Source organism: Taurulus bubalis (genome assembly GCF_910589615.1).
Source record: "Taurulus bubalis genome assembly, chromosome: 7".
In the NCBI taxonomy this organism is placed as follows: Eukaryota; Metazoa; Chordata; class Actinopteri; order Perciformes; family Cottidae; genus Taurulus; species Taurulus bubalis.
Genome location: NC_136595.1, coordinates 16,876,824 through 16,901,611, shown reverse-complemented (window position 1 = coordinate 16,901,611; position 24,788 = coordinate 16,876,824). Strand labels below are relative to the sequence as shown.

General features: G+C 44.8%; 1 protein-coding gene across 3 annotated transcripts in view; it reads left to right on the top strand.

The window, feature by feature from the left end:
- ephb3b (eph receptor B3b) overlaps window positions 1-24,788 on the top strand; it is a gene marked incomplete at its 5' end in the record, with an annotated part of 54,531 nt that overhangs the window by 22,134 nt on the left and 7,609 nt on the right. Inside the window, 10 exons of one of the 3 annotated variants that reach the window (XM_079220729.1) lie at window positions 6,803-6,867; window positions 11,080-11,752; window positions 15,157-15,312; window positions 16,307-16,642; window positions 18,706-18,830; window positions 19,470-19,626; window positions 20,141-20,249; window positions 21,740-21,792; window positions 22,056-22,178; window positions 24,249-24,496. In XM_079220729.1, coding sequence (XP_079076855.1) covers window positions 6,803-6,867; window positions 11,080-11,752; window positions 15,157-15,312; window positions 16,307-16,642; window positions 18,706-18,830; window positions 19,470-19,626; window positions 20,141-20,249; window positions 21,740-21,792; window positions 22,056-22,178; window positions 24,249-24,496 — 2,045 coding nt within the window. Of the gene's footprint in view, window positions 1-6,802; window positions 6,868-11,079; window positions 11,753-15,156; window positions 15,313-16,306; window positions 16,643-18,705; window positions 18,831-19,463; window positions 19,627-20,140; window positions 20,250-21,739; window positions 21,793-22,043; window positions 22,179-24,248; window positions 24,497-24,788 lie in introns of all 3 variants that reach the window. The other 2 variants (XM_079220728.1, XM_079220727.1) reach the window with 2 other exon arrangements.

Here is a 24,788-nt window from a genome sequence, read left to right as displayed (position 1 = left end):
GAAGCGGTAACTAAAAGGTTGCAGGTTCAAGGCTAGCTTAAGTATTCCCTGAAAACACCACGTCAGTCAGCTGTAAATTAAACTGCATGTCTCAAGCAATCTGCTGTCGTTAGAACACTGGCACGTCCATTTTAAAGCAAACAACAACAAAAAAAAGTGCTGATTAGATCCAGGTACACAAAAAGGAACAAAGAAGGCACTCCTGACGAAATGCAGACCCTCACACTATCGAGGATTCCCATTGAAGCTTTCCAGAATTGGATTTTTGAAGGTATTCTAAAGTGCTTGTGTCAGAGGAAATAGCCAATAAAACAAGTGCTAAAGGCTTCCCCCCAACCGCTAATGTGTGTGTGTATGTGTTATTTCGTCAGTACTGTTGATGAAGGGGCTGTGACTTATTCAATAGCAACTGAACACAGAGCTATTCAATGAACCCACGGGACAATGCAGACAGCTGTGAATTCCGGGTCTCGGACAGGGTGAGGGGTTGGGTGGTTAACTAGGAAGTTGGGGAATAGAAGGGAGAGAATGCGCACATTCACACACGCACATATGCACACACAAAAGGAAGTTTGCAAGCTGCAGGTTGTGAGACTTCCAATTTGAGCACATTCAGTAAGAAAATGTAGTTCCCTATATTGACTTACACAGAGTAATACAGTGAAAGAAGCTTGAATACCTCAAGCTTCTCAAGCTTCGCAAACATTAGAGCGACTAATCCTAAGAGGTACAAAGGTAAAAACCTCGGTGACAATGCATTAGACAAAGCAGAAGCTTCAGTTTCAACCACTCGCGCCCACATTCATGACTCAAACAGGCACACGTACAATCATTCATACTCATCACAGCAAGACGCATAAATGCACATAGTCATTCAAACACACACTTGCTGACACACATGTATTCACACACACACACGCACGCACACACACACACACACACACACACACACACACACACACACACACACACACACACACAACCATGAAGGCACACCTGGTTCTGTAGACAGCTGCCCTTAGGGCTACCTGTTCGTCAGATCCTATGTGCTTTGTAATTAGGAGAGTCAGTGAGAGAAGGGGATAGGGGGGGGAGAGAGAGAAAAAAATAGGGGGTAAAGACAAAGAGGCCCAGTACATCGGCACAGGAACTAGACTAGACTTCGTGAGCCCTTGCAAAGGCAATACACTCCTTGGTTGCAGCAAACACACCCACACTTACACACACGCTCACACATACATGCAATTTTAAGAAGCAGCTGTGCAAGCTCACAATGTCCTCTTACTGTGATCAAAGCTATTTTCCATCTCAACTTCTCTGCTCTGCTCACATAAAGCCTCTGACAGAAAAGAACATTGTAGTGTTTGTTTTTGTTTATTCATCACAGGTCCCAGAGGTATCTGGTAAGAGCTGTCAGAAATTGCCTCTACAGACATAATAGGCCAAGCAGACAGACCAAAAAACCCAAACAGTATCAGGCCCCAAGGTATCTTTTTACGAGGGGGAAATAATTGAGGGGCAGGGGCCCAGCGACAAATGCACAAGGCAAAAACTTACGTTCATTAGACCTCACCATGGGGAGAGATGACATAAGAGTTACACTGAGTGAGATAGGAACGAGTCTTGAGTTAAAAATAAGAGACAAGGAGGGAGAAAGAGAGACACAGAAAGGTGGAAATAGAGCTTATGTCCTAGGCATCAACGGCGTAACCCTGTTAGCGCACACACACAGGACAAACCTATTGTGTGACAGCCATTGTGGGATGACTGACAGTGAGTGTTAGTGAGGTGAAGTGTGTGTGTGTGTGTGTGTGTGTGTGTGTGCTGACTGAAAGGGGGGGGGGAGTTGTCATGAGAGGCGAGTCCGTTCAGGAATTCCACAGAGGAATCACCTCCTTGGCCTGTCCATGTCGCAGCAACCAATTACCGTGACTGTGTGTGGTGGGTGGGTGGGTGGGAGTGGGGGGGTGCAGGGGGGGGGGGGGGGGGGGGGGGTGCTGAAGGGGAGGTCTCGCCATAAAATGGAGGGGACTTCTCCTAATCATCGCACTCTGGCCCTGCACAAAGGCAAAAAGGCTGCTTGGACAATTTGAATTTGAATAGCATCCCTCCTCCTGCTCTCTTTTTTCCCTGTGTCTCTCTTTCTCTGCTCCACACTGGCTGACAAAAGTGGAGCCAACAAAGATAGCACAGAAAGCAATCAGGCTAATAGCGCTAATAAGTTGAGCGTGGGGTCCTCGCTCTCAGTGTTGACACATTTCACTGTTTCTCTGGCTAAACAGAGGCTCAAGTGTTTGGCAACCAGACGGCATAGTATTTTAATGGAGTGGCTACCCCATGCCACGTTGCCATGTGCTTGGTCTGTTTGACTGTAGGAGAATACAACAAAAGCAACTAGGGGGAAGAGGTGCTGAGCAGATAATTAACTAGTGGAGTAGCCTAAGGGAAGGATTTCGGGGAAAGAGTCATCGAGGAGGTTTGAAGTTTTTTGCCGCTTTTTTCATTACTTTCTTTCTGCCCGAAAACAAAATCTTGCTGTCATCATGCGTCATTAATACAGCAGTTAAAGCTAGAATGAGCGGAAGCCATTTTGTTTTGTGCATATAGCAGGAAACCAGGCCAACAGGAAGCGGTTAAGTCAGCTTTTTGCTGACATTTCCGACATTGCTCTGCGTGTCTGTAACAATCATATCTCCTAGGTTGTCGAGACATATCTGTGTGTTTGGTTCAGTTATCTTTCTGTTGTCATCTGACGAGGTCACGCTAACAAAGACGAGCATGCTAAAAAGCTCAAAGTAGTTGCGGCGAGATCCAAGCTAAATCCCTCACCTGTCTGCTACTTGCTACTCGGGCCCTATGAAACGACGACACATTCCTCTCTCTCTCAATAATAGCCTTTCTTCCCCTTTTCTTCTTTGGGCCTTTTTTTTCCTTCTCTAAGAAGTCTGCTTGTTTGAACAAAGAAATATTTTAGGAGTCTATTACTGTGGGGCCAGTGTGTGTGTGTGTGTGTGTGTGTGTGTGTGTGTGTGTGTGTGTGTGTGTGTGTGTGTGTGTGCGTGCGTGCGTTGGATGCGGCCATAGGGACTAATGCTTCAGTGCCCTCCCCTGTTATTAGGCCTGCCCTGTCATTAGGGGATTAGAGTGTAGGGGTTTGCTTTGCGTGTGTGCATGCATGTGTGCGTGAACGCATGTATTTGCCTGCATATGATCTCCCCAAGCCTGTTTGTATTCCTGCAATTCTTCTCACACAATCAGAGCTAGCAGAGAACCCCCCATGTGTGTTATGCTAATCCCAGGTGCATTTGACCTCAATCATAAATACCACTTTTCTACAGCAATCCCCAGGTTACTCAAACAGTAACTCTCTAATTGAATAGTCTTCGTAAGCGGTGGGAGGTTGAAAAACATTCCCCTGTACCCCACAAGTCACATCCATCAAAGCACAGCGTGAAAACACAGGCACAGATATAGAGATCGGCGAGGAAAGGAGGAAGGAAGAGGAAAAGACAAATGAAAAGAGGTCAAACATATCACTTCGGAGTGGAAGGAAGAAAGAAAAAGTAGTCAGAGAAAGTGAGTCACAACAGGGGAATAGATGAAGAGAAAGATGAGGAATTAGATCCAGCGTTTCACAGGGATGATGAGAAAGAGATTGAAAACAAATAAGAAAGAAGTGAGAGTGCGTGCGAGGAAGACGGATTAAGCAGCCTTGTGCATCTGTGTACCCTGATCCGGTGCTACCTCCCACAACTGCATGCTTCATTCTGTGTGTCTTACAGCAAAACATTTGCATGTTCATTTGCTTGATTCATTCAGTTTGCTTTTTCTCTTCCCTCCAACGTACAATCCTCCCCGCTCTCACTTTTACATTTTCATGATTTAACAGGGTGCCGTGAAACATATCAAGCTAAAAGGCAAATGAGAGCACTGCCTGTGTACTAGGGAGGATCTCATAGTCACACAATGGCTGTTTCTCCCCCAACTCGTCCTTCTGGTTTTCTTTCTATCTATTTTTCTTTTCTCTCTCCCTTGGCCGAGCCTATTAGGCAAGCCGCCAGCATGGTCTTAGAAGCTTTCAGAGGTTGTTTGCTTTAAAAAATACCTTTCTCTCTTTAATCTGTCTTTGGCACTCTCCCATCCTTTATCATCTATATAGCACGGGTTTTGTCAATTTGGCAGACAGAAATGGTTGCTACGAGCGTAGGCATACAGCACTTCGTTGTCTGGTTTGTTGTGGTTCCTCTATAGTTTGTGTTTGCGTCTGTTTGTATTTTAAATCACTGTGCAAGTGTCTAAATTTGCTGCACGGTCATGAATATTGCAGTGCACCTCTACTACCTTATATTGTATACACACACACACACACAAAAAGTGTGCATAGACAAATGAGTATAGCAGCCGCACCTACACACACACACACACGCACACACACACACACACGCACACACACAACCCACACACACACACACACACACACACACACACTCTGACAGAGAGGGAGCAGCGACCTCAGCAGTGAGGTCGGGGTCATTCAGTGCTTTTGCTTTGGCCCATTGACTCTGGATTGGTGGTCCACTTCGGGCACAATACAGAGCTCTAATGCACAAACGCACACAATTGCACAACCACATAGACACACATACACACAGTCATGCACACACAACACACAAGCACACACACAAGCACAGACCTGGTAGGGCTAAACAATGCAGATGCATCGAGAAGAGAAGTGTAACTGCTGCACATGCACTTCCAAATGACACCACCGAGTCAGACCGCACACCTGTGTGCTCGTGTTTTCCATGTAACTCTTTCTGCTCTCCGGCTCTTGTTCTTTCTCTCTTGTCTCTGTCTCCACTTTTTTGACTCCACCTATCAGTATTTCACCATGTTGTAATTTTCAGCAAGGTCAGCTCTAATGACAAGCCAATACACCGTACACACGGGCCAGTCATAATAATAAACACCAGGCGGCGAAGGTGTATAATTTCCACCTCAGCGGTTTACCTACCTGCGTAGCTGTCAGTAGAAGGTCTTAAATCACACACTGTCATGGTATGAATCAGCGGAAGTAGAAACTTATTTGCGCAAGAGACAAATGTGGCTCATTGTATCTGATTGCAAAGAGAGCTCTCCGCAAAAGCAGACTGATTTCAGTATTTGTTTGAAAGCATCGCCACTATCAGCACAAAGAGAAAATCAGAGACTGAAAGGCGAGAAAGGAAAACAGTTGTTTGGTCATGAGCTGGATACAACCCTGCAAAGCTGCGTGTACATGATATTTGCTCCCTGAGCCGCTCCCAGAGAGACAGTTCTCGCTGTGGGAAATGGCTCACAGTAAAGCTTTCAGACCCCTTTGCCCATATTTCCCCTTGGCAGGAACTCTCTTGGAAGTCATGTTTTCTCACCGGTGTAATAGGCACATACACACTCATACTTACTTACTCATAGCATGAGGGGGAGAGATTCAATGGGAATTTCCAGATTTTGGAGCAAGCTGTCTCTACAGAGTTAGACTCACAATGGGTCTCTGAGTTCGAAGGTATTTGCGTGTGATCCTGAATGCAGCAGGTAAGGGGGGGGGGAGGCTGGGGTTTACTTTTTTATTTCGCTCCCAAGACCTGTTTCCTGTCAGCTTACCAGGACCAAAAAAATACAAAGAAAAAGGAGGGAGATAAAGGCAGAAAAAAAACTTCAGAGAGGTTGGTTGAGTAGCAAAGTGAGCTAATAGACTTCTTCAGGTTCGTCCCACGAAACTGGAACATCTCGCAATTCCTCCCACCGACAGGAACGGTTCAAGCTCACTTTCTGGCACTGTCGTTTCATCATCTTTTACTATCTTGTAGAACAGCACAGCGGTTGAGATAATAACGGTGGCTGCATACTGTGCCTTGAGCACCAGGTAGTAAAAGACTCAACATTTATAGTGTTCCTTCGCTGCTCTCGCAAAGCCGTCGTCTTTGCCAGTAGAAACAAGAGGGTGAAAAGGGGAGAGGAGAGAAGGGATTTACACGAGAGAATCCTGTCCACCATTTTGTGTGTATTGTAAACATAATGTGTGTGTGTGTGTGTGCGTGTGTGTGTGTGTGTGTGTGTGTGCGCGCGCGCGTGTGCGTGTGTGTGTGTGTGTGTGTGTGCAGTAAGGTAAACTTGAAGTGCATATGTGCTCGACTATGGGCAGAAAGTGAATCCAATTGAAGTGTTTCGACCTCTGTTCCGCTCAAAAGCTCCTCTTTTGTGACACCTAACTTTATAACCCCCCCTCTTCACTGAAGCCTTCTGTTGGGTTGTATATCTTGGAGAGTTTTACAACCTGTTACTCGATGTACGTGTGGGTGTTATCAAGTGTGTGTGTGTTGCGGTGCCCTGTGGGAAGCGGAACCGTTTCTCAGCGAGACTCGCTGTTGTTCCCTTTCCCCCGTATAAAAGCAAACGTCTAATTGAAACAAATTAGCCAGACAAGGAGCCGCAGTAAAATGTCACACAATACCTCACAGATCCCCCACCTAGATCCCTGACTCACTCTCCCACTGTCTGTCGGTCTTCCTGTCACTCACAGACATACAGGACGTCTTTGTCTAATTGAATCTAAAATCGCACTAAGCCCGCGCTTTCTGTCATTCATTTATTCACCCAGTTATCTGAGAACGACTTTGGTCAAAGCCTCTTATCTCTTCCGCGGCTCATTTTACAAGTTTTATGACATTGTTGTAAAACTATTGAAAGTTCTATTGATCTCCCATGTCGCCCTGTTCCTCTTTGTCTGACCTGGTTGTTTTCTTTCTGCTTCTGTTCACAGAAACGCTGATGGACACAAAGTGGGCCACGACAGAATTAGCCTGGACTGCACACCCTGAGACCGGGGTGAGTTCACTGTGCAGTGTGTGTGTGTGTGTGTGTGTGTGTGTGTGTGTGTGTGTGTGTGTGTGTGTGCGCGTGCATATCTTTGTGTGTTCATGTAGACTAAGACTGATTTAGTGATGGAGAAACAGATGGTGGAAGAGAAGAGAGAATTGTGTGGACAACATAACCACTGTTTTATATTTATAATTTAAATTCACATATATGTTCAGGTGTAGACAGTAACTTCAACTATATACTTATTCAAGGGGTACATTCAGTGTGGTTGTGTGTGCTTGTGCTTCTACACACAGTGTGTCTGCACACCTTCTTTGGCAAATCACTCAGTATATGTTTTGGAATTCATCAGGATGCGTTTTTTCAACAAGCAGGAAGAGATACACTGCAATACAATTGCACAGATGTTCCCTTCCCCTTGACACATTGCACTGATAAAATACAAAAAAACACCAGTTTCCTCACGAGATATTTCTTGCCATTGACCCATTGCACGCCCCGGCATCCAAATCTACCACACACAATGTGCCAGTGACAGCCCCATCTTGCTTTCCCATGTGGTCTCCACAATAGCCTTAAAGAGGAGTCTTGACCCCTCCTCAGCTGTACTTCAAAGACCCCCAGCGCTCCTCCCCTTGCCTTTGTGTGGCCCTTTGACTTGGCCCTTGTGTTTTAAAATGTGGGCCCTCATTTTTTACATTTTGTTTTTACCCTGCAGTTGCAGGAACATTCCACCCCAGCTGTTCCACCACCCTCCTTATTCTTCCCTTCTTTTACTTCCAAGTAACTAACCGCTAATGAAGCCAGACATATAGCCACATCAGCTGCAACAATCAGTAGGACAAACACCCTCACAGCCTTTCGTGCCCTCCTTCCCCTTCGTCCCTCTCCCTTCCTATCCGTCCATCTTCCTTTGCCTTCATCTGCCCCCCTCCTCCTCGTTAAGCTACAATGCAGCAGTGATGCTCCCACCGGTCCCATGCACAACGCCTCCCGTTTCTTTCCCAAGCAAACCCGCAACAGATGCTCCTTTTCAATAGATATGCATACAGTGGGGAGCCTCTTGCGCTCCAGATTTCCATTTATCAGCCAAAAGACTGGAGAAGAATTTCTCCCCTGCCTTTTTTTGTAGCAGAATGTCCTGCAGATGGTGATTGTTCCCAAGTTGTCTTTCCACCCGTTTTTTCCTCCTTTTATTTTTCTTCTTTCCAAAAAAAATCAATCCTCCCTGCTGTCTTTTTTCTGTCGTTATGCACAATGTATTGTGCATGTGTTTACTTGTATGCTTTTGGGGTCTTGCCACGGGAGCGTCCTGTTTTTGTTACGGATGACGAGTGTTTCAGAAGAACTGATGCAGTGGCTGAGAGGACAAACAAAACAAAAAACTGTGAGAGCTGGAAGGGAGGTGGAGAACAGTGAGACTGAGATTAAGTACAATCCACAGAAGTGTCCAAGCATAGAGAGGGAGACAGCATTTGAGAGAAAACCTCTTAGAAAAAGTCTTCACTCAGACAGACTACTTACATTCTGGCAGGCATGCTGTCCAGTCAAGTCTGAGTCACAGTATCTCTGTGTTTTTCACAGTGTTGCACAACACATACTGATAAAGCATCTGACATAAAGATACACAGAGGAAATATAAACTGCAGCTATTTGTGACACATCTAATTATTAATGTGTAAGGCACTGCCATCACGTGTGTGTGTGTGTGTGTGTGTGTTCTTTCCCCTCTGTGTCTGTGGTATGTGGATTTCTCTATCTCACTGTCTTAATCTGTCTCTAGTAATAACCGGCAGAATCTGTGTATCATGCATGTCTGTGTGTTTCAGGGTCTGTGCACGTAGACACCTATCTCGAGCTGCACTCATGTTGTTGCTTGCATTTCCAATTGTCCCTATGTCTCCCTGCATTGTGTGTGTGTGTGTGTGTGTGTGTGTGTGTGTGTGTGTGTGTGTGTGTGTGTGTGTGTGTGTGTGTTTGTCCATATACTGTATCATTTGTCTTCCAAAACAGATGGGTCATGAAGGTGGTATTCCCCTTCATAGCAAGGCTTCCTTCAGACTTGGAAAGACACCCACAGGGTTTTCCATAACCAAGTTAGTTAGCTTGTGGAGATAATAACTATTGTTCGAGTATCGCTGCCTGCTTCACAGATCCCCAGCATGCCAAAACATGCTTTGAAGAAGCGAAATTGTCTTTAAAATGAGCCTCAGAGAGCTTATTCATACAAACAATAAATAGAATAAAGAACACAAACGCTTGTGGGGGCTACAACATTTCAGCTAATGCCCAAAGCTAATGACACTCGTGGAAAGTTATTGTCTCATTAATTAATTTAAGGTCGATGAATGGCAGGTAGTCCTGCAGCACAACATGCATCTACCTTCTCCATCCATATCCATAGTTTGTTCCAAAGAGTCATAGCTATGCCAAAATGTTGCCATACATATCTTTAAGCTTTTGGAAGGTCAAAGAGTGCATCACAGAGACATTCTTCATCGTCATCTGGAAGTAAAATTGAAAGCTGAAATTGGAAAGGACAAAGATAAAATGGAGCGGAATCGCAAATCTTGCATAACGATTAATCTCGTTAGAAATCGATGCCAAGAAACTTGACCCTTTTTCACGTGACCTACTTAATTCATTCAGGCTTCGTAAGCAGGCGCTCAGAGTGTTTGGCCACTGGTGCGTGTCTCTGGGGGATGACCTCTCTCTAAACACACACATACACACAACTATACGTACATACCCTCAGACAAACACAGAGCAAGTAAACACTCTGGCAGACAGACTCACACAAGCACATTTAAACAAACACGCACATTTAAACAAACACGCACAAAGTCATACACACACCCACAAACACTTGGCTGCATCGCTCTTTTGCAGTGGGTGATTTATTACACTGAACTAAATACCCATTGACACTTCATCCTTTTAGCCATCCCATTGACCTGGCCGGTGATTATCGATTCCCTCTTGTCGCTTCCTTTTCGCTCTCACCAAGCCATCGTTTTAATGCAACGGCCGAGCTTCACCCATTCTCCCTCTCCACCTCATGGCCTCCAGGGTCCTGGATGAATAGACTTGTCTTCACCACATCCATATCCATATCCACAGCCTCAATTAAGATGCTCAGATAGAAACAATTGGCTCTGGAGAACACATTGGGGCCTTCAATCAAATATTCCCAGGCAAACTTCGGGCCTGAGAGTGCAATTTGTTATATATGTGTCTTGGACTTAATGAGTTAAGTATTCTAGTCTTTCAGGGTCGCAGGGGGGCAGAGTGATGTGACCACCCTGTAATCCGAAGGTCACAGGTTCAATCTCAGGGATTTAGGTTGCAAGTCCAATGACAGCCATGTAAAGTAGAACATACTATTATCTGAAACTGCATTCGAGCTTCTATTAATTTATCTAGTTTTATTTACTTAAATTGAATCTCCCTCATTGTTTCTTAAATGATTTAATGCATTGCCATGCCTACTGCAAAACACTTATTTGTAAGGTGCTACATATGCAAATAACCTTACTAGGCCTTGGCTTAGTTAAAAAAAAAAGCACTCTGTTTGTCTGATAGGAAAGGAGAGCAGATCCCTAAGCACACACGTACAAAGATATATTATACACACAGGAATCACTATTTGAAGTGAAATTATTTAATCTTGGTGTCCTCATTCGAGATTGAAAAATGCATTAGATTACAGTGTCTCACAGTAAAGCTTTTAAGTCGAGTTTGCTTGCGCTTATTTAATGAAGCTAGTAATCAAAGTTTAGAAAATGTAATCCCATTTCATCCTGAGTAATTCACCCCCTGGGTACTGTACCAGCATTGAAAGATTTAGAAGAGTGTAAAAAACAAAAATCATGAAGGTTAACTGCCGTCTTCATTAGAGGACGTTGCGATCATTGCTCTGTAATTGAAGCGTAATTGGTTGTGAAGCAATGTGACTGCTACTTCCAAACAGATATGAGGTAAACATGCTGCGGTGGCACTGTGGTGAGGAGGTGACAGGTTGCTGTAATTGAGATGAATTTGCAGTCCTTGTCCCTGGCTTCACTAACCAGAGATGAAAAGTGTAGCATGGCAAAGGCAAGGGAATGTTATTGAAAATGCCCCAAAAGCAGAAAGAAACTCTCTGAATATCTCTCCAAGATATTAATACACATGTACAGCCTCTGATCTGTTTATGTTTATCTTCTACTCTCTTTTCAGTGGGAAGAGGTGAGTGGCTACGATGATGCAATGAACCCCATCCGGACGTACCAAGTCTGCAATGTACGCGAGGTCAACCAGAATAACTGGCTACGCAGTGACTTTATCCCACGGAAGGATGTGCTGCGTGTATATGTGGAGATGAAATTCACAGTGCGCGACTGCAACAGCATTCCCAACATCCCAGGTTCCTGCAAAGAGACCTTCAACCTTTTCTACTATGAGTCTGACTCAGACTCAGCCACAGCCACCAGCCCTTTCTGGATGGAGAACCCTTATGTGAAAGTGGATACCATTGCCCCAGATGAGAGCTTTTCCATGCTTGAAACTGGGCGGGTAAACACAAAGGTTCGAAGTTTTGGGCCATTGTCCAAAGCCGGGTTCTACTTGGCCTTCCAGGATCTTGGCGCTTGCATGTCGCTCATCTCAGTGAGGGTCTTTTACAAAAAATGCTCCACCACCATTGCCAACTTTGCCGTTTTCCCTGAGACAGCAACTGGGGCCGAAGCAACCTCCTTGGTCATTGCGCCAGGAACTTGTGTCCCCAACGCTGTGGAGGTGTCCGTGCCATTAAAGCTCTATTGCAATGGTGATGGCGAATGGATGGTTCCTGTAGGAGCCTGCACTTGCTCGTCTGGCTTCGAACCAGCAATGAAAGATACCCAATGTCAAGGTGAGTGTTTTCACAACAGGTATTTTGAGTCCGTCTAGGATTTTATTATTTAGTGTTTGTCATGGTGGATTAATCTTGAGGTTAGAGAGACGGACTTCAACAGATGAACTGCCATCCAAAGCAATGAATCTTTACAAATCTACAGAGCGGTGTGCTATTATTTGCATATTTCACCAGCTTTCCTTCCTGCAAGATGGGGGCGGGGGGTTCCCTATGGCGATCAATAATGTATCACATTATTACAGCTGAGAAAAGTCACATTTGCATTTTAGGCACAGAGTATCCGATGGTTGCATGCATGGGGAATTACAATGAGTGAGCAATAAGGGGTCAAAGTCTTGCTGAAGGACGCTTCATCTGCACGGATGGATGTTGTGGACACACTGATTGTTGAAGAGATTGAAGAGGTATTGTTTTTGCGACAGATCACAGCCTCTATCACTAGATTGTCTATCTCCCACATTATTAAGAGCCATTTATTTGCCTCGTATTCTTTAACACATTAATCCAATGATGACAAGGTAGAATAATACACGCTAGATGTACACACTAGATGACACTGTCAGCAGACAACTGTTCACTCCTCTGACCTCAGTTTTGCTTGGCAGCTGGTTGCTAAATAAATGGAAATGCAGGGGAGGCTGTCCTTTTCTGAGAGGGCCATATATGATGGTTTCAGGTCTGATGGAAAACATGACGGGTTCACAGAGGTTGAGAGCAAGGTGAATTTAAACAGCAAGGTCTGGACTGAAATGGAGTGCAGGTGACAGCATGGAGGAGAGCAAATGAAAATGTGTGTGTGTTGAGGGGTATGGGGCGTAAAATTAGGATTAGGTCAAATAGAGACCGCCGAATGAGACGGAGAGAGAGAGAGGGGGCCGGGGGGAGCTGGTAGGTTTATTCGTCAATGGGGTTGAATGCAAGGTGTCTGCACATGTACAGTTTGTGTGTGGTTTGCCTGCCTGGGTTCAGAGGGCTCATTCTTCTCGTTATAGCAGTAAGCAATGAGGTTGAGAAGACCTTTACGTTAAGTACCAATACTGGTGATCATCCAGAGAGTAGGTAGATACTTTACACTGGCAGCTTCTGACAGACCCTAAATATGTGTACTCACCTTTAAGAAGGAGAGTGTGTATGTGTGAGAGAGAGCGTAGTAAATCTAAAGCATGGTGTATGTGGTTAAAAACTCATTTGTTTGCTCCCGGCAGCTCAAGGTTAAAGCCCTGGCGACTGGGTCCTGATAAAATGTACTCTAATCAAGCTTCAGTGGAGACCACAAGGGATAAATCTACCTCTTCTCCTTTCACCTTTCCTCAGGTCCACTCTCTTCTCCAAACCCATTTCTCATCATCCTTTCGCCATGACTCCTCCTTTCTCGGCTTTTCTGTCCTCATGCCAACATGCAGCTTTCTCCACTTTCTCTGTACTAGTCTTTTCTCTCCTCCCGTTCCTTCTCAAACTGAAGGCCGTTGCTCTCATTAATACGCCACAAGAGTTACAGTAAGGATATCTGCATTAATATTATTGGATGAGCCTTTTCTTGCCTTTCCACTTGTTTGCTGCACATTCTGCACCCCCAATATTCTTTACTTTTCTCGTCATGCTCCATACTTTCCAATTTCAGCATATATTCTAATCAGTTCCTTAAGCTCAATGTTCTGCATGAACATAGAGCTTAGGATAAGACACAGGAGAATGGGTAAAGGGGGGCCGTGCAGAATTAGCATTTCATATGCCTCCACCTCTTCCACCTCTCCTTCCTTTTTCCTCTAGTCCCTCATCTCTCTTTCTTCTTCATTCTTGAGCCGTTTTTCTAAGGGGAAAATTTATGAAAGGAAGAGGATGACCCCTTTAATCACTGGAAGTTATTGATCAGCACTTTCAGCCCTTCCTCAAAAAAAAGCTCCTTTTTAATAGGACTGCTCCATCAAAATCTTTCATTAGGCCAACATGTTCAAAAGCTCCCACACTCTCTTCCCTCGGGTGTTGATAAATTGCTGGTAGTTTACTTTGGGTGAACTTAAATGAACTTGCATGGGTCAAGATACGAAATCAGAGAAGTTGTTCCCCCACCTGGTAAAACTCGAGGTTGTTTCTTATCTGTTTATCAAGCAGTATTTCCTTTTAGCCAGTGGTGTGGATAACTCTGATTAATGGTGGAAGAACAAATACACTTAGTGTTAATGTACACGGTAGAGTGAACTGGTGGTTTTGTGCTAATATTGAACTTAGAAGGAAAAAAAACAGAAGTAGCAGGAAGTTGTCTGCTGTAGATTTGACCTCCAACCTTGGTTGTTTTGAACAGGGACCATAAAGCGAACGCAGGAGCTATGGTGATAATTATCATTCAGAGGGACAAACATCACAGTGTGTCCTTGACATTGACGAGCAAACGCACTAGTGGGTCAGCTAATCAACTAGCCCCTGTAAACTTTGCCTGTCTTACCTGCTCTCGTCTTTCTTTATTAAGCGCTGCGGCAAACTCATTCATCTTTTAACGAGACAGTTTATCAAAGATATGGAGCCTGCCAAAGTCCCCGCTGTCTGTGTTTCCCTCCACGTCTGCAACTTATCACCTGAGTTATAAACTTCCAAGCAGCGGCTATAAATGGAGAAAGGGCATTCACAAAGACCAGCAGTGTTTGCATCAGATTAACTTGGCTTCACCAATCGAGAACCAGTTAAGTAAAAGTATGGTGAAGTTAACTTTGTGTAGGTCTGAGAAGGGAGATTTTAAAGACCGACTGATGCAGACAGTAAATGGAAGTGAATTGAGGCCTGGACGGTGTGTGTATGAACAGACATGTATCTTTGTACAGTTGAGGCCAGACCTATGTTTGTGTAAACCTCAGCATGTGTCATGTGTTTCGCTTTGATTCTCTGTGTGCCTGTGTATATGTATTTCATAACTGACTGTATTCAAATGAAAGCACCATGCCAGCATTTTGGCTCTGAGGGTCGTGTGTGTAATTTCGGATGACAGTCTCATCGTGTGAGCATGGGTTTAAGCAAACAGCTACATGCTGCTCAAAACCCCCTGTCCACTCTTTTCCCACTACAGTTTGCTATAGATGCACTCTCTACCGCGGGAAAAAGGAACATGTGGGTTTGAGGGAAAAAAAACAAATCAGATCCATGTGCACACATGTACATAAACAAACACATACCAAACACATACAATAAGCGGTTTTAGTCATTTATACCAGTGAGCTGGAACAGTGAAATATTCCACTGTAGTTAAGATGGTACATCATGTTGTGGATGCTTGCATACTAAAGCTTAGCATGTGTGAAAGTAAAATGTATTATTTTGGCCTACTGCCCATTTGGAAAATGTGAAACTGTTATATACAATCCTCACTCACGCTTATTCACAGTTTTCCTTCTTTTGTTTTTTTACATCAGCTTGCAGCCCTGGCACCTTCAAGTCCAAACAAGGAGACAGCTTCTGCTTGCCCTGTCCAGCCAACAGCCGTGCCAGCTCAGGAGCGTCCAGCGTTTGTTCCTGTAGAAACGGTTACTACCGCTCAGACACCGATTCTCCCGACTCCCCCTGTACCAGTAAGTAAAGACTGCTTTGACCAGATAGCAACCATACGTTTCAAAGTCAGACTGATAATGTGAAATGCTGGTATTGCAATCCTTTTTAAAACAAGGCAGAAATAGATTCATATTTTATTTTCAGACAGTAATCAAATGTATTGTTAGCCATAAAACTAAATTATTGATAGTGTCGTAAATATTCTCCCAGACTTCCCTCTCTGAATTATGCTCTCATTGGCTGATAAAAGCCCTCGGGAGTAGGTTCCCACCATGCCACATCGATGGCAAACAAGTCTGCTTGATTTCCCAACGTTATCCTAAACGTTATCATCCAACTCTTCCCCTGTCCGCCTCTCAGTGAAGTCTCTCTGTTCACAATGCTGCCATCCTTTTACAGCCAGACAGTGGAGGAGTTTTTTTCTGTGCCTTCGTTAATAGCAACTACGCACATGTAGGAACTAATTCATTCGCTGGTGAAGAGAGAAAAATATCCTTTTTTCTGTTGCTGGGGATGGGGGGCTGATTCTCCCACAGTGCAGTGAGAGATAAGGCTCCAGTAATTGGATAAGAATTGCCAAGGCACTGCCAATAGTTTGTCTCGCTCATTCCCCCCAGCACTTCACACACAGACACACACTGGAAATGAGCATGCAATTTCAATTTGAACTCCTGTACTCTTTTTTTTCCTTCTGGGATAACTGCTGGAAGAGACTCTTGTTATGTGGAAGAAAAAAATGTTTTTCTAGTTAATGCATGAAAAATGTACTAATACCACAGCACAAGGAAAAATCTTTGGTCATGAATTGTGTTGATAGCAGCTATGGAATAATGTAGTATATGTATAATGATATGTAAACTGTGTTTTGCTATATGCATCTCTTTCTATTGTCAGTATGTCTCTGTGCTGTCACCAAGACAAATTGTGTAACACCTATTGTGCATGGAGATTAAATTCACTCTGATTACAAACCTATTTTCCTCATCTCATCCACGCTTTACTTCTCTTTCGCAGCCGTTCCTTCTGCACCACGCAGTGTCATCTCTAGTGTGAACGAAACATCACTTGTGCTGGAATGGAGCGACCCACGTGACTTGGGTGGCCGTGAAGACATCTTCTACAACGTCATCTGTAAGAAGTGCCTGCCTGAGCGGGGAATGTGCTCGCGGTGTGACGACAACGTCGACATCTCGCCCCGGCACCTGGGCCTGACCCAGCGCCGCGTGGCCGTCCGTAACCTACAAGCCCACACGCAGTACAGCTTTGAGATCCAGGCGGTCAACGGAGTTTCCAACAAAAGCCCTTACACGCCTCAGTTCTCGGCAGTGAACATCACCACAAATCAGGCTGGTAGGTGCAGCTGCAGCCCCTTGGCTTACCTGTCAAAGATCAATATTGAACTTGTAGGCACTGCCAAAGGCTTGAAAAGGATGCAAGACAATGTCAGAGAACATGTTCTGCGCTTAAGAAGTAGAGATCAATTTCCTGTATGCATGTAGGAGTGTGTTACATATTTCCCTTTGAACAGGGATTGAGAAGGAAGACAATCTTCTGAATGAGCTTAGAACGGGACCTTTTTCACACGCCCACAGCATGCTCTGTACTAACACCACTGCAAATAGCAATAGCGAGGCAGTCTGCATTCAAGTGTTGAACCCTCAGTGTTCTAGCTGCCCACTGCTTCCGACCCACCACTCCTCCAGTCCACAGAAACAACAGTAACTAGGCCAATGTTGCAATCAGTGCTTAGATTTAATATAATATAATATGTTAAGCTTACTCTTCCCTATAGTTTGAGTGTGTTGGTCTCTTTGTTGAGGTTCTCCCAGGGCTCTTAAATTATGCCTTAGATGTGTTTAGTCGTTATGTTAAATTTACAATTTCTGCAGGTTTAAACAACACCCAGGATCATCTCTCTCCTCTCTCCATGGCCGTGTCCTTCTTCTTTTAGGAAGGCCTTCTGTTTGCGGTCTAAGACCCAAAGGCCCTACAGGGCCCCATGTGAGGGCCTCATTGTTTTACAAGGGGTTCGGCACTGTCCTGACAGGGACCACTGTCCATCCGGGGTCGCTTGGGGTCAGTTGGGTGCAAAAAAAGAGGTGAAGGGATAGGAGGGTGCAAGAGAGCATCAACTGTGATCAGATTATCCCCTGGTATAGTCCCAAGACCATCCCTGCATGTGCATTCACCTTTTAAGAAGCAAAATAAATACTAGGGCGGCGATAAGCCCCAGGGGCCACCTCCATGGTTACTCCAGCGTCTTCTCCTGGAGGAGGGCCCCTAATCCCCTGGCTAGAGAAACCAGGGGATCTGCCTCGGAAGCATTGTCTTCTGGGGGAGAAAGGGAGACGTGGTGGGCCATGGTGGATAGTATGGGGGAGGGAAAGAGGCAGGGAAGGGAAGGTTTAGGGTGCAAAGCAAGAGAGAAATGGAGGGATATCTGGCCACAAACACAGGCAGCAGAGGGAGAAAGGAAATGCAAGGGGGAGGATGAAAGAATAAAATATTGAGGATTCAAAAGTTTGAAGTAAGGGAGAGGGACTAAGACTGAGAGTGGCGATGGAGGTCTGCAGTGGTGAAAAGGAAGATGAAAAGTGAAGAGCTAAAGAGGACAGAGGAAATGGAAGAAGGTGATTGTGTCGGAAATAGTGAAGAACGCTAATTTTTTTTTTCTTAGAAGCTACAGCTGAAGATTTACAGTTGAAGTTATGAAACAAAAGCTAATAAATTGGTAGACTGAGCGAAGGGAGTGCATCCGATGTACAGAACACGCCTGATCGTAGAAAAGAGGAAAGAGAGACAGAGAGGCAGACACAACTTGTGAACAAAGCATTAGAAGCTCAGGTGGGTGGAGCACCAGTGTGTGTTATGCTCCTATGTGAGTCAGAGTCCACCAATGCATGCATGTCTATGTATGCAAACTATATAAATGATGTCTATTTCGTTTGAGTGTAGTAACAAAGTAAAGAATGCATGACATATATTATAACTTGAAAAACTACCAATAGAGAATAGTTTGGAGCAAAAGTGCAGCAGTAGTTTAGCATTGTTGAATAAAAAGTGAAAACTCTACATCTGTATGTGTGCTTGCCCCAAGCTTGCCTAGAGTTGGGGTATGGTTCAGGAAACTGCATGTACCAGAGACTTATCCATCAGTTTTTCAGTTTGATTCTCTTGTCACAGGAGAATTAGACATCCCCTCTCCCGCCCCGCGGACTTGGAGGGAGAATTTGAGCAATAGTGGGGAATGGTTCTGCATACTAACTATCGGCCAAAGCTTTTCACAAAGCCCACAGCCTAAGACTTTGTATGTGGGCTTCTGTGGACATACAAAGGGCATAGAATTTGAAAAAACATAACATAGAAAATGATAACTAAAGAGGATTTTCCTTTATTTCTCTTGCCCTTTGTAGCTCCGTCTGCAGTGCCCACAGTTCACCTGATGGCGGCCACAGCGAGCACCATGAGCCTGTCCTGGCTGCCTCCCGAGAAACCCAACGGAATCATTCTGGATTATGAGATTAAGTACCATGAGAAGGTAAGCAGCAATGTAAATCAACGCCTCTAATTCAATCCAATTTCATTGACTTGCATGGTCTCCGTTTCACGCGTTTCTGTGAATGTGGAAAACAATGCCTCTGCTGATAAACACATGGCAGCAGTAAGGCAAGTGAAGCCATTTCCAATCTTAGCTTGTGTGATCGTCCTCCCATACTTATACCGCTCTTCGTATCACTCCTTATATTTACCCATTTCTCTCCTCCCAATCCTTTTCCACATTTATTTTATGCTCTGCCCTTTTCTGAAACCCTAATACCATCTCTCCCTCTTGCCCTCCCTGTTATCCCGCATTCTCTCTCAATCCACACATTACAAAAGTTCTGGATTTTCCAGGGGCCCAGAGAGTTGTGTCTGGATCTGTCTCGGTGAAAGAACAAAGGCACTGTGTGTATATGTGCTCTGTTTGTTGTCACGTCCTCCTCCCATTGAATTAACACACCAGCTACAATCTGTCTCTCTCCATTTCTCTCTCTCTCTCTCTCTCTCTCGCTCTTGTCTCCATGTGGTTAGATTGGTGTGTACGAGAGGGTAGAGCATCACAGAGGGGAGAACACAGGGGGCCACTGTTTGTCATTGTTTTTAATATGATTGCTTCTCTTTGTGTCTGCAGGATCAGGGTGAGGCCATTGCTCATACCATGACTGCACAACGGAGCAACGCCCGCATTGAAGGTCTCAAGGCTGGTACACCCTACGTGGTGCAGGTCCGTGCCCGGACAGTGGCCGGTTATGGCCGTTACAGCAGCCCAGCTGACTTCAGCACCAACTTGCAAAGTATGTTACTCCCACACCTACTTCATTACCGAAGAATATATTGGAAGATTTTTGGCTTAGCAGCAATACCTCTATAATAATGCTGTGCAGAAGTTTATGAACATAATGGAGGCTCAAAAGCTTACAGAGCTAGAAGCTACTATGCCTATTCATGCAAAAAGACTGAAATCCTTTTAGAGAATTTGACTTATGATTTAGTGAAAATCTACTCTGGGCAATCAGTCCAGGCATCAGCCTCACTTTTACTCTAGTCATAGTTTTTATTAAGCAGACAAAGAAAACTAACTAAATAATCTATCTTGCAGTCTTAATGAATGCATGTATTAGTCTCAGGTTGCTCTCTATTATTTGTTTTTTTTATAAGCCAGAAGAACGCAGGGGCATGGCCACATATGTAAGCATATAAATCTGAAGTGGCACAGTCTCCAACTATACAAATGCATTCCGTCTCGTGTGTGGTTAATGTTTGTGAGGAGTCCTTCAAGTAACCACCTTTTCTCTTTGACCCCTAAAGCCGACCCACCAAAGTCATGGCAGGAGCAGCTGCCACTCATCGTGGGATTAGCCACCGCCGCCTTCGTCTTCATCATTGCAGTTGTTGTCATCGCTATCGTCTGCCTCAGGTGAGAATATTCCCAACTCCCTCAGCCTCTCAAAACGTCAGAACACATAAAAGATGAGCATGTGTGCCAACACATGTCTATGCAGACTCGTTTACGACAGAATATGTTCAAACAGGACTTAAATATTTTGACTTCAAGTTGAAAAAAACAAAACAGAGATAGCTTCAAATGTCAACTTTCTTTGCATGTCCTCCAAACCACCCCAGAAGAGTCTCAGCGGACTGCCGTGCCACCTGTGAGGCCACTGAATGCCAGATTAGCCTTCTGAATTTGTGAATAGTAAACAGCTTTGGCCAAAATGCTACTTTGCTCACTGGACACAGCATGGTGGAGCAGCTGTTGGGCCTGATAGGTCTTTTCTCATGGCCCGGCTGGGCATTTGCCCGACCACGAAGAACCCAGATGTGGTCCTGTCTGCTGGGCCCTATTGACTGGGAAGATGCAAGCGGCTGCTCACACCTTTCAAAAAGCCTGACACTGTATCAGCTGGGTCCAGCCACACTCGTTTATTCTTATACCACTCATTTGTCAAGCAGCAAATGCAGTGCATGTGTGTATATAAGTGTGAAAGGTTGGCACCCACCACTGACTTGCGCCCACTGGGTTCCCTCCACAAGCCAGTTCAGGCAGTGTCTGACAAGCGTGGGCATCGGTCACGCTAGACTGAATAATAATCTCCCTTGCTACCCCACCTCTCCCTCTCGCCTCTTCGGTCTCTTCTATTTTCACTCCGCTACATTGTGTGTCTCTCTCAGGGTCTTGGCTTAGCTGCTGCTCTGACTGCCACTGAAGAAAAAGAAGAAAATAGTAGTAATACAAAACACAGAGCGTTGGCATATTCCGGAACCGAATTAGAATTAGAAATAAGATGCAAATCACCGTCGGGTATTATTGCCCTGGTTACTGGTTAGACAACAAAGGAAGCACATTAACATGTAATTTCAACAACCCAGCCCCCTCGCTGTCATCATCTTTGCCACTCCCCCCACCTCCGTGAAGGAAGATGAAGATACATAAACTAAAAGAATAAAAAGAGAGAAAAATGGTGAAGAATGACAGCAAGACAGAGAGAGTCCATGAGGGAGGGAAAAGAGGAGGCAGAAACACTCAGTGTGATGTCTATAGAGCGAGAAAGGCGAGACAGCTGAGCTTGCTGTTGGAGTCTGCTTTTGTCTCGTTTGCTCATTTTTAAGGGTACCAAGAGTCAATTGCTTTCACTTGCTACTTCAGACAATAGTATGATATCATTTTTTTGTTTAGACTCATGTTCCAGTACCCAAGTATGAATATTTGTACCACTAGTCATTGATCAAATCTTTTGTTATCTGCAGTGCATCTCTTCCTTCAAATGCTGCATGGTAGTGTGGCTACATCTCTGCAGACATTATTAGGGATCTGCTTTCTCCACCCGCCTTTGTTCCTTTCCGGCATTTGCACCCTGCTGTGTGCAGCCCACGTGACTCAGTTTGTGTTTTCATCTTTCTCAACAGAAAACAGAGAAACGGTTCAGAGTCGGAGTACACAGAGAAACTGCAGCAGTACAGTAAGTCTCTTTGCTGATATGCCCTTCCTTTTTGCATTATTCACATTCCAAAAGCATCCTTTCTATACTTCTGCTCAGTCATTACTACTTAGTAGTGGCTCAGCATCATTTACTACTAAAGAACAGCTCACATGAATTGGCTTTGAGTCCAATAATAGCATTGATATGCCCTTTGGTTGATAAAGAATATGTATTTAGAACGTTCAAATTTAGTTTGACGTCATAGATTCACTTTCCTGTTCTTGCCACTGAATCCCCTATAGTAACACCCGGAATGAAAGTCTACATTGACCCCTTCACCTATGAGGATCCCAACGAGGCTGTGCGCGAGTTTGCCAAGGAGATCGACGTCTCCTGCGTGAAGATCGAGGAGGTCATCGGCGCAGGTAACCCACCAAAGCTCCTGAGCTACAGGGGGAAGACTGCTAGTCACCTCCAGGCCATACCGTTAGAGGACTTCACACCAAGCGGTACTTTCACTCAATTCATCGCTAGCCCTCTCTTTGCTCCCTCCCCCCACCCCCCTCTACCCACACTCGTCATCTGTTAGGAACCTCTTTTCAGTATGACAGATGTCTCCAGCACTAGTGTCTAAAGCATCACTAGCTGCAGTGTGTCCTCTTTAAGTTGGCGTCACTCACAGTTCCAGCACCCTTAAATTGTGTACCATGCCATGTGCGTTTAGAGTAGCTGCAATACCTTTTGTATGGTGGATTATAATTTCAACCATTTCCTTTAAACAGAGCCCAATCCTGGATTGAGAAAAATGCTATGTGAGGAAATAATTCCAGTTGAAATAATTATGAAACAGCAGTCATTACCAAATGATTAAAAACTTGATTCTAGTGGAATCAGATTTTGCACAATGCAAGACTACAGCCACATACAGACAGGATGTGTTCCTCTAGGGGAGATGGCAAGCCTGTCTGAGCACACGTGTGTGTGGTTTACTCTCTTATCTCTTTCAGTATTAATTACAGCCTAATTGTTTTTTTGGGGCACTGCTTTTTCTGATTTTACTTCTTATACAGATTGGTATACTAGTATATAACATATGTTGTGTGCTAAAATATAACTCTTACTCTTTAAAAATTAAAGAGTTTTGCAAAAACCTATTACTTGGTTACTGACATACAGTTTTTATTGAAAGACCATGTGGAGACTGTCTGACGCTACAGGCCTGTGGATTGTGTTGTACAAAGCAATTCCCGTTACCAAGAAGCACGGCAAATATTTATCTGCTGAATCCCCCAGAAATATAGATTTCTGTCTGCATGGGGCGCAAGATATAAAAACATTTCTTGTCCAGGACTGGTAGTCTCTGACCCTGCACACCTTTTAGCATCTTGAGAACCTCTTTATGAAAGAGTGCTTCTCCTGGATATCTACATGTAACCCCTGTTTCTAGCATTATGTGGTTGTGTCCCCTCCTTTAGAATCCCTCCCCAAAATGAGATGTTGTAAATAGTATTTTATGTATATGATATATTTGATAGTAATATCTCTGCTCAAAAGCTGCAGGACTGTGCCAATTGAGGTTGAATTTTCTTAGCATTGTATCTGAGCCAAAATGGAGGACGTTGTGATGGCAGAGATGGGAGTCCCTACTACTGCTTCTGCTACTACCATTACTACTGCTACTACTACAGCTCTTCTACTTCTGAGGCCACTACTTGAAACCCGTCGCTTCCCAGCATTCGCCTTCAAAGTGACGAACCCTCAACCCCTGTCTTCCCTGTCCCCCTCCTCCCCTCTACCCCTCCTCAATCATCCCTCCATCCATCCCTCCATCCCCTCCTCAATCCATCCCTCCATCCATCCCTCCACCCCCTGCCAACTCCCCCGTGACTTCCCCATATCGCCTGACTTCTCTTGCATACGCTTGGTGTAGACTCTAAACGTAAAGCGTTTACAACCCCAAGAACCCCAAAGCTTCTGTCTCCACCTATCTCCTCCTCCTGTGCCCGCTTCTCTAGTCACTCTGAAGCATAGCACCCCCCTCCCCCTACCAAATCCATATCCCCCACCCCTCTCCTCTTCTTCCCCCCTCAGCTCCTCACCCGCTGTCTCCCTGCTTTCACCATTTTTTTTTCCTCCACATTTTGTTCACATTTCAAATGCGTTTTTCTTCTCACATTTCGTCATTACACCTCAAACTCACCATGCTGTTTCTTTTAATCCGTAGCTTAACAGCACAAAGTCATTGTATGCTCCCCCATCACCACCATCCATTGACACTGGCCTATAGTCCTGGCTTATCTTGCAGTTCCCTCTGTCCCACCCCTCCTGCTACCCTTCCCTGGCTCCTTGGTTCTAACCAGTTAACTGTCCCCTCTCCCCTCTTTTCCCCCACTCTCCTCCACTCTTCCGTCATGCCTCTCCCCCCCTCCCTCTTTCTCTCTCTCTCTCTCCTTCTTTTACCGTTTTCTCTGCCTGGTTCACGTGGGCTCTCGCAGGAGAGTTTGGCGAGGTGTGTCGCGGTCGCCTCAAGCTGCCTGGGCGCCGGGAGATCATCGTAGCCATCAAGACTCTCAAAGTGGGGTACACTGACCGCCAGAGGCGAGACTTTCTGTCTGAGGCGTCCATCATGGGCCAATTTGACCATCCCAACATTATCCGTCTGGAAGGCGTGGTCACCAAGAGTCGGCCAGTGATGATTGTGACCGAGTTCATGGAGAATGGAGCACTGGACTCTTTCCTACGGGTGAGAAAAAAAAGGGCACATGCAAACACTATACATACAAGAATAGCTCTAATAATAGCTACTCCTTATAAAATATGTGTCTGTGATTTTATCAATAATGCAGCGCTATTCAGCAAATAAGCCTGTCCAAATCTGTTTTTAATTATCTCACTTTCTTTCGAGCCATGAAAGGTCTTCTAAGCACTGCTACAGAGCCCACAATGGTTATCTGACATATACCGCTTTCAGGCGATTGGTGACATTTACAAAGAGCTCAGTCTCCAATGTATCACTGCCTCAAAGTCACATCATA